Raw genomic sequence first — 10,780 nt, 5'->3', positions numbered from 1 at the left:
GGTGCCTGATGAACGTAATTGTACACCTAACCCTTAACTGTACCCCACAAAACCATAATAAAAAATACTAATTATTAAAAAAAAAAAAGAAATATTATGCCCGAAATCCAATCAAAGGGGCATGCAGGTAATAGTTGCTAATTACACAGTAACTTTGAGAAGTCTCTTGTTGCCCAGGCTAGAGGGCAATGGCATACATGCTCAAGGTCAACATAGGCCCGACCTGCTGGGCTCAGGAGATCCTTCTACCTCAGCCTCCAAAGTAGCTGGAACAACAGGTATGCACCATCACACCTGGCTAATTTTTTTTTATTTATTGTAGAGACAAGGTCTCACCAAGTTGCCCAGGCAATCCTCTTGCCTTGGCCTCCCAAAGTGCTGGGATTACTAACATAAACCACCACGTCCACATCTCTACAAAAATTACAAAAATTATTTTTAGAAAGTTAGCTAAGTATGGTGTCCATGTCTGTAGTCCCAGACACTTTGGAGGCTGAGGTGAAACAACACCCAAGACCAGGTCGATGGAGTGAGCCATCATCATGGCACTGCAGTCCAGCCTGGGTGGCATAGTGAGACCCTAACTCAAAAAAAAAAAAAAGAAAAAATTACAGTGCACAGCTGTAGTTCCGGCTACTTAGAAGGTTGAGGCGGAAGGATCACCAGAGCCCAGCAGGGTGAGGCTGCAGTGGCCGGGAGTGTGCCACTGCACTTCACTCTGGGCGACAGAGTGAGACTCCAACTCAAAAAAAAAAAAGAAAATGTTACAGACTCAAGTAATTTAAAAACTACTGCTGACTAAATCAGGTGAGCTAGAAAAATAGAAAATGGCCAAAAAAAACTCCTTACTGAAATTTTTTTTTTTTTTTGAGTTGGAGTCTCACTCTGTCACCCAGACTGGAGTGCAGTGGCCACTTCCGGCCACTGCAGCCTTGACCTGCTGGGCTCCGGCAATCCTTCCGCCTCAGCATTCCAAGTAGCTGGAACAACAGGTGCGTGCTACCATGCCTGGCTAATGTTTGATTTATTCTAGAGATGAGGTCTCACCAAGTTGCCCAGGCAGGTCTCAAACCTGCGGGCTCAGGCAATCCACTCACTCAGCCTCCCAAAGGGCGGGATTACAGGCTGAACCACTGAGCCTAGCCAATAATTATGAGATTAAAAGCACTGCTAGCCAGGCACAGCGGCTCACACCTGTAATCCCAGCCCTTTGGGAGACAGAGGCAAGAGGACTGTCTGAGCCTAGGGGTTCGAGACCAGCCTGGGCAACTTGGCGAGACCGTGTCTCTACAGTAAATCAAAAAAATTAGATGGGCATGGTGGTGCACGCCTGTAGTTCCATCTACTTGGATGGCTGAGGCAGAAGGATCACCTGAGCCCAGAAGGTTGAAGCTGCAGTGGTCATGAGTGTGCGCCACTGCCCTCTAGCCTGGGTGACAGAATAAGACTGATTAAAAAAAAAAAAAAAAAAAGGTGCATTGCTGATAGCCTCAAGTGTCTTAAATGTATATTCTGATCCTGTGTCTGTAATATAGAACAACTTTTTAAGGTAGTTTTTAAGTCAGTTAAGGACATTTCTAGAAAATGAGTACTACTTAAAAACAAAGGATAATCAAAATGTCTTTATTAATGACAAATATGTTGTTCTTTCCTCCTTGCATTCCTCCTCACTGGTTTTCTGGACACAGCTCACCTGATCCTGCCAATTAAAGGATATGATTACTTCCAAAAGGCATAAGAATCAGAGTTATCAGGTTCTCAAACGTAACATATCAGCAATAATCAAATGAACTTCCTAACACGAAAGAAATATTAATCAAAGAATATGGCTTTAATAGCAATGATTCACACACTAGTGTTGTTATTTTTATACCACACAAACCCTTCTGAAGGCAGTATAACAAGAATCCTTCAACTTACCTAGACACATGTCAGTCTAACAACTTGTGCGGTCCCTTCTTGGTTGGCTCACGCTGTGTGGCGTCTTGAGAACAAGTATCTATCCACCTATAATTAAAAACAACACGTTCAATATTATTACATTTACTTTTTAAATAATCCATACAATTTTAGCATGGGTCCCAAATGGTTATTTATTTTTGACTATGTTACTGCATATAAAAGACCTGGCCCTATATCAAGGTTGTTTTCTTCACACAGTCTTATGGAATTTTCTCTACTACCAAAACAACTAAAGTCTACTATTTATAGTACAAGTAAAAAAGGTCCACAGGGATTTTGCATGAGTCTAAAGTTTAATTTAATATAAAAAGTTATGGCATCTCTCCATTAATACCAGCTTTCTCTTTTCTGTTCTATGAACTCCTGGGCTCAAGCAAGCCATCCTGTCATCTTAGACTCCCAATTAGCTGAGACTACAGACTTACTTTAATTCTCTTTTACTTTTGTAGAGATGGAGTTTCACTGTATTTCTCAGGCTTATCTTGAACTCCTGGTCTCAAGCAGCCCCCCCCCAAAGTGCTGGGATTACAGGTGTGGGCCACCACAAGCAGCCACGTTTGTCTTTTTAATAATAAATACACCTTACTTGCCTTCTCACTCACATACACCTATTTCCAGAACACAAAAATTAGGCCAGGAGCAGTAGCCCATGCCTTTAATCCCCATGCTTTAGGAAGACAAAGAAAGAGAATTTGCATGAGGCAACAGTGTGAGGTTAGCTGGGCAACACAGGAAGACCTAGTCTCTACAAATAAAAATAAAATTAGCTGGGTGTGGAAACAAATGCCTGTAGTTCAGCTCAGGAGGCTGAAGCAGGAACATCAATTGAGCTCAGTTTGAGGTTCCAGTGAATTATGATCAACCCACTGTACTCTAGACTGGGCAACAGAGACTTAGGAAAATGATGGGATTATAGGCGTAGGTCACTGCACCCAGCCAAATCTATCTTAACACTAAACAAACCCCAAATCCTCTGGAATTTAAGATTTCTAAAGAATCTTACTTCAAGTGAATGAGCACTCTGGTATCAGCCAACATCAATCATTCTTACCTAAAGAATAATAAGAAAAAGTTAATATAAAAGACAAGGGTATATAACAAAGGTTTGAAAATGCTAGTTAACTTCAAAATTTAAAGAGTAAAATTCCAGAGACAAAGATTGGGGATAAGTTACAGCATAAAAAAATAGGAAGAAACTTCATGGGGAAAAAAAAAAAATCTAAAATTATTCTTACATAAAGTAGTACGTAGTTATCTGAATTAGAATGAAAATTGTATCTTCTTTAAATTATAAAAGCCTAACTTCTATTTTCACCAGTCTGAGCACAATGAAGTTTTACTGCAACCCAAAATATACTATCCCTTATGTGAAGGTATGTGACAACGTTTACCTCACCAAATGAGTTCTAACATCAGCTCTCATTTCATATAAAAAGCACATACCCTGCTCCCCATTCAAGTATGTCTTCCATTCTCAGGTGGGCTGGCCACCTTCAACAGGAGTCCTCCAAGAATGCCCTTCCCCTTCCCACAGTACACAACACTGCAGTTGTTATCCTGGCAAACCTATGTATATGCTTTGTTCTTTCCACTAACTTCTTAGTTGGCAGGGAAACTATGCCTTACTGGGACAGCAAGGAACCGAGTTTTTCTGAGGGAGAAGACATTCACCTTCACTATATGCCTAGCAGGGCCACAGTGCACAAAACAGAAAGATCACCCTTAACTCAAGTTCCAGATTTTTCTTCCTCCCTGTACCATTACTGCCAAGGATATATGAAAATAAGAGTTCCCTGTTGCACATGTACCATCCATAAGGGATACTATATCGTTTTGCATTGTTCCCCCCATTCTCCAGATTATCCTATTCTACATCCAGCCCCTTGTTCACTCTAAAAAAAGTCTTTTCAGTACTGGTGTTTAAAAGCAACATTTTTATGGTTGATGGTTTACTAGTAGCAACTGTTGAGATTTCCACAGTTGAGTCTTAAAAATTGCCAATCATTATCTAGCAGCAATGACAGATGATTAGGAGCAGTCAAATCCTCTGAATTCTTTCCCTAATAGGCAGCCATTTGAGAACTGCGCTAGCTGACAGCACTGAAACATTATCAGCTAAAGCCAAAACCAAATAAAGGCCCAGAACAAACATCCTGGCTCTCTAAAACCTGTCCAAAATCATTAAGGGAAAGGCAGTAAATGCAGGACTGTGGATCATGTCACTGCAGCTGACAATGATTAACAATAGGAGACATGCAACCCCCATTAAGGTTAAAAGTCCAAAACTAGACACACGCATCTCTTTATTGGGGAGTAGACTATTATGCATTCTTTGTAGGTTTGCAACCTTGCATGAAGAGCACCCATTGCATTTCTTTCATCTTTCAGAAAGCACCGGTATCTGTTCCAAGGGCCTAACAGTACGAAAATACATTCTGGCATCACACCTCTGAACTCAGATTGTTCCCATTAAAAAGAATAATTTTGGCTTACACCAAGAAACGATTATGAAATACAATGCAAGCACCTCAGTATAGAGTTATTACTGAAACCCATTTAATTCGCAGCTTTTTGAGTGTTTTAAAAAACCCACTGCACTAAGATTCACAATTTATAGCTACATACAAATAAAACTAGTAAGAACAGATTTAAGTCACAAGTTTCTCATTCTAAAGTGCAAAAGCCTAATAATCTTGAAGTGAGCAGAATAAAGCAAAAGTGATCCCCCCACCCCAATGATGTTCCTGAAGCCCATATATCATACCAAGTATACTCTCTGAAAATTGTTACTGACTGGTAGCAAAGAACCTGAGCTTTTAGTTCTAAACACCCAATCACTAGACCACGGCAGCAAACATTTTGGCCACCGATTTAATGAATTATATATGATATAGGAATCCCCCCTCAGGGTTCTATGCAATTTAGTGATATTCATGTCACTAATACTTAGCATTATGCTTGATCTGCATTGTATTATTGAGGAGTTAAACTAGCCACCATTTGCTCTTTCACCTATCAGAAGTAAAAGTTGTTCGCTTGAATGAACTACACATACTAAAGTACAAGTCTGTCCCCACCTTGTGAACTGCTTGCCAAAAAGCAAGCTATTTTTCTAGATACAATCAAAGAAACCTCTCAGTCATGAAGAGTTTTCACCAGCATTTATGCAAAGTAAACCAAACTTTCCAATTACAGAGCAGAAAGCATTATACATGAAAGTTGTTTTTCATGCATGCTAGCTAAAAACCAGTTCAGAGACCAAAGTTGAGTTGAATTGAGGTCTGGAGCAACAGTCGATGCAACTAAAGAAGGTGCTTTTGAAAGACTTTTTTTGGGTAATTAAGCATTTTGGACTATAGTATCACATCTCTAAAGCTAAGGGAACTAAATTCAAGAAGCTACTCTGAACATATGCAGTCATCCTACAGAATACGACGAAGTCTTATGATTGGGAATGATTCCCAACATGTATTCAATTGTAGGCAAGTCAATGTTCCACACCACCTTCCCCCAGGTTTAAAGTATAGACGTATTTAGACAAGTCACATAACTTGAACTATTCACATTAGATTCCCATCTAAGCCCAGGTTAGTAACAAAGATGTTTACATGAAGCCCATATTTTAAAAAATTTTAAGTCACATTACAAAAAAAGTACTTTTAGTCTTAATTCACTCAACTTGCAAGATAATTACCAAGATTGCATACTGATATTACTGATATTGCCGACCTATTGGCAAGGTCAGTTAGCTGCAACGGAGACTAAGTATCACATGCTATACACAGTCCGTGTCAAAGTGCTAAAAGCACTCTTGGTTCCAAGCATGGTTTGGTTCCCTCTCCCCCATACCACTGATGTGTTCCATGTTATCTTCAGTTACAATGCAACTAAAGAAAACCACACAACTGAATCAGATATACCAAAGAATCAAGTTTGCACTTTTTCATCTGAGAACTGCAACAGCACTGAATTCTGCCTGAAATTACAGTTCAAACCCCAAACCCACACGGTTTGATATAAGCTAGCTTATCATACAAGTGTTAGGTGCTGCACTGTAATTTCATTGTCAGAAGTGTGATGTCAGAATGCCCACGGAATAAAAGTACATAGCAAGTCACCAAGTTAGATTATATTGCTTGTTACCTACCTGTATGCAGTCGGCAATGAGAATCTTGGAGCAAGCAGGAATACTACATCCGGGTCCTAATGTCCATTGCCATTTGCGGTACTACGTTCCTCACAGTTACGCACTGCAGAAATGCTGGCTAAATGCAGTTATGTAGCAGGCCACTACTTAAATAGTGCATAATTGCAGTCCAAGAACACCAGAAAACATTCCGCCACAACTTAGTGGCTTGCCCAAGAAAAGCCAAGTATCTAAATTTGTATCTGCCATAATATGCCACTTATAAAAATTGCACAGGCGTAACATTACAATTTCCCAAATTGTCATCTGTTTATATTAGTGGTATACTACAACTAAAGAGTGGTGGGCTTTATTGTACTTCTTAGGAGTTTAATTAATGTCCTAAGCAAAGAAGATTATGGTTTCACTAAGTAAAATGAACCAATGGGCTATGCTTATTTCTGTTAAATACACTAGGGTCTTAGAGAATGCAGTTTTTAAAGATAAGGAGAAATAAGTTTAAAAAACAACCAGTGTTCCTCTTAAAACAAAATTGCAAGAGAAAGCAGAGAAGAGGAAATGGGGGCAGTGGTTTCTTTAAGAAAAACAGCTAAAATATTTCTACTTATTACCTTCCCTTTCCCACCCCAGTTTCATATCAACTTTTAGAAAACTACTTATTAAGAAAACTTAAATTCACATTAGGCTAAAAACTATCATATACATTGAAGACTTATTGAAAGTCTATTTGAATAAGCTTACAACCCTTGGTACACTGCTGTTTCAGTGATGAAAGTAGTCAAATGTCAGTTGAAACTAAGCAACATTATTTGCTAAACAATGTTTAGCAATTCTACAGCCCACAGTAAGGGTATCAAAAGCCACAACTTCCAGGAGATTATCCATTAGCATCCTTCACCACTCTTCAAAGGTACAGTACTACCAAAAGCTTATTTTAGGGGTCTGTGCCAGCATCCCTTATAAAGAAAGGCATGTAATCTGAAAAATAAACTGAAACATTAATTTTACAGGCAGATTTTCCCATTTCCCCACCAGCCCCCACCCACACACATTCACGTTCACCCTCTGTGGGTGTCCCACGAACACCCCTTCTTTTGTCATTAGTAGAGTCCCTACTGTGTAATTCAACCCAACTGTAATGGTCCCCCTTTTCAAATCAAGACCCTTGTTTTCTTACAGAAAATCTCATGTACCACCAATTAATGACTTGGGACAAAACTTCCTCATTGATATACTTATGGTAGAACTACTCAATTGCAAATGTGCTGGTGAATAGAAATAATGAGCATTTTTCTCTCCTTAATTAGCACACCATGTACCTGTCAGTTATACAACCAGAATTTTGTGAGATGCTTTTATACTCCACACTAGTGTTAAGTATTACCCTGTTTCCTACGCAGAAAGTGCTCAATTGTTTCAAGAATAGGTCTCCTTTTGTACTCAGGCACAATACTAAACTCAGCATATTAACAAAAGTATGATTTAGAATTTTTCTTTTGCCAATTAGCACCAAGAACAGAGGTGAAAGGGAGGAAGACATATTCCATAGTAAAGAGTTCTATAATGCACAGATTTGAATGGAACATAACTAAGAACAAAGCCAAACCATTCAATTACTTTACCTATTGTTAGGAAGTTGTTCCTCTAACATATTTACACTGGGAAATCAGGCTTCCACTGTACTAACAGGCAACAGTAAACCATCTACTTTAATAGTCAAAAAGTCTCATTCTAATGGAAGGAGATTCAATGAAGTTGACAATTAACTGACAACAGCATCGAAACATTCCAAAGCTTTACAGTAGGAGGGATATTTGTACTGTGTAGCATGAGCAAGTCTCTCCAGATTTAGTGCTACATCAAAAGGAAACTGAGTAAAAACAAGGTAACAAATTTACAGTAAGCATGGTTATCTGCAACCCTGTTATTAAAAGCCACCACTAGCTCTTAGAAAAGAGAACTGATAGATTTTCATAGTCCTAGATTTTGCCCAACAGAAGTAGCACAAGGAGATATAAAAGTTACAGAGTACAAATGCATATATAGCTAACCTACTTTATGGTTACTAAACCTTACTTTCAAGTAAGTTTTCAAACTAAACCCCATCTTTATAAATCACTTGAAGTAATACATGAAAAGGTTTCATGTTTAACAATCTTTAATTCAAATGTAAAAGTTCAATACAAGCCATTTGTAGGGCTTGGGATTTGTTCTTTTAAAAACAAGAAATGGGGAAATGCAACAAAATGATCTTTCCACGTTTCAAAAGCTGTCAAGGAAAGGATAGACCATAGGGCCATAAAAGATCCATTTAACCAAACCCACTTTCGCCCTCTATCAATTGTCTTACACCCATTCCACAATCTTAATACATATTCCTGAATGAAGATTTACAGTTAGCTTTGCTTACATAACCATTTAAAAATACTTAGCACCGGCTTGCTTCCTATAATGCCAAACAAATCATGAAACTACTTCAATATGCATTTCTTCTTTTTAAAACGGGGGAGGGGGGAAGGGGGGCAGTTATTTCTAGAAAGCAATACTTCGCCTCCAGATACATTTCCCAGATATGGCATATGCCATTCAAAGGCCTAGACACGCTCATGCTTTCAACGTGGAATACCTAGCCTAATGTGCATAGAAGCATGAATGGCAAAGTTGAAGATCAATATCATAACTATTTTTCTATTTATTTGAAGCACAGTAAAAAAAAAATGGGTACACTTTGGAAATTCAGTGGCACAAAGTACACTGCCAGAACTTGAGGGACATTATACAGTAAAAAAAGAAAGAAGAAAAAGAAAAGAAAAAGGAAAAAAAATTTCTCCTGTTTCAAACACTGCATTACATAATTTTACCTGCCCAAACAGACCATTTACAAATATTAGGTCAATAAACTGCTAACATCCATAAAAAGGTAGCTTTCTTACTAAAATGCAAGAATTTTTAAAGATTGGTATCTAAACAAGAAAAGACAAAAACAAACTGGAACGAAAGCCTAGATTATCACATCTAAAATCGGGGTTTTTTGTTTGGGCCTTCATATTCTTCTCTCCCTCTACCATATCCTGCTGGAGTTCCAGGCCCCATTCCTCTAGGGCCCTGTCCACCCACAGGTCCCGCACCTCCCTGCCCAAAGCGCTCAGTACGCTATTGGAACAGTTAATTAACAGTTCATTATATGTAGTTGATGTCCATGTGTGTTAAGTAAATATTTTAGAAGGTTCCGTAGTCAACGTTCGTCGATACAATCACCAATGAGTCGATCCACAGGTACCGGGAACATAGAAAGGAAAAAAGGGTAATTTGAAAATTAGTTTACGATAATACATGCCTTGTGGTATGTTCCCACTTGAGCCATTCTCATACACCTGTTTCAAAGAATAGATCTTCCCTGTAGTGCTAAAAAATTTAAGAATTAGTGCAGATGTGAAAATCCATTCCAAAATGAGTTCTAAGAAATTTCACATCAGATTAACCCACCAAAGTTTGCACTCTCACTTTCAAGGTCTGAACAGGAAACTTAATTTCCAAGTAAGCCTAACAAGCCCAATCAAACAGATTCAATTCACTCAATGCAGTGACAAAGACCTACTCACCAGTTAGTGGCATGTGCTGCATAAGAAACCTTGTGCTTTTCAAGATCTTAAGACACATCTGCTAAGTTGCAGAAATCTTAAAAGTTGAAAGTTTTAATAAAATGCTACCAAGACTACAAAAAGAAAAAGCATAAAAGACTAATAGATTTAGTCACTTAACCGGCACAGTAACTTGATCAAAAACTTGTGGTGTCATGTTCTTACAGGCATACCACCTTCAGAGCCATCACTATATAACAACCACAGACAATTATGCTCAGAGCACTATTCTGTATTGTTGCAAATTGACTAAACATACCACCCACCTTCATAACAGCCCAAATCTCCCTTAGGTCTTTGGAAAATACACTGACACTTTGCTATAATTCCATGTTTTGCTATCTCCCATACAGCATTATGCATACAAGCAAAAGTGACTGCAATAAAGCAGAGTGACTTCATTATTCTACCTAGTTTTAGGTACTTCTAGAATTAAAACAAAAACATTTGTACTCAAACAGCAGAACCCTATAGGTAATGCAAATACAGTAACCTATGCTGTTTTAAAAATTCCACTGAAAACAGACCAGTCACTAAGAGTACTACTCCAAAGAAAAAACTAATAATGGCATCAGGATTTTAAAACTCCCTATACATAATATGTATTTTTTCCTTTTTGCAAAATACTATAGAGCTACTTGAGAAGACTAAACCTCAACCCTCTGTTTCCAAAAATCTTGCATATTGTACTGTTCTACTTCTAAGAGCTAAAAAGGGAAATTTGAGAATTTCACAATCATGTTATTACAACAAAGAACCCAGGAACTACGTTACCTACAATAAAGAACTTTTAACTGTGGGATCATGTCAAACTAGATTTTAAAATTTGAAACATACCTAACAACCTCTCTTTAAGAAACATATAAACCAAAATGTTATCCATGTATTTTATTTTTTGTTTTTTTGAGTTGGAGTCTCACTGTCGCCCAGGCTGGAGAGCAGTGGCATGCTCCCGGCCACCGCAGCCTCGACCTGCTGGGCTCTGGCGATCCTTCCGCCTCAGCCTTCCAAGTAGCTGGAACTACAGGCG

General features: G+C 38.5%; 1 protein-coding gene across 1 annotated transcript in view; it reads right to left on the bottom strand.

Moving 5' to 3' along the window:
- Window positions 1-1,607: 1,607 nt before the first annotated feature.
- Window positions 1,608-10,780, bottom strand: part of LOC103249216 (splicing factor, proline- and glutamine-rich) — a 16,167-nt gene continuing 6,994 nt past the window's right edge. The window contains exons 10-12 of the mRNA XM_021707446.1: window positions 2,966-3,013; window positions 1,917-2,007; window positions 1,608-1,699 (exon numbers count right to left, since the gene is read on the bottom strand). Of these exons, the coding sequence (XP_021563121.1) occupies window positions 2,990-3,013 (24 nt within the window). The 3' untranslated portion in view covers window positions 1,608-1,699; window positions 1,917-2,007; window positions 2,966-2,989. The remainder of the gene's footprint in view (window positions 1,700-1,916; window positions 2,008-2,965; window positions 3,014-10,780) is intronic.

This window comes from Carlito syrichta, unplaced genomic scaffold, assembly GCF_000164805.1.
Source record: "Carlito syrichta isolate Samal-C Ts95f unplaced genomic scaffold, Tarsius_syrichta-2.0.1 Scaffold117983, whole genome shotgun sequence".
Classification (NCBI taxonomy): Eukaryota; Metazoa; Chordata; class Mammalia; order Primates; family Tarsiidae; genus Carlito; species Carlito syrichta.
The sequence above is the reverse complement of the archived record's forward strand: the minus strand, read 5'-3'. Positions and strand labels throughout refer to the sequence as shown.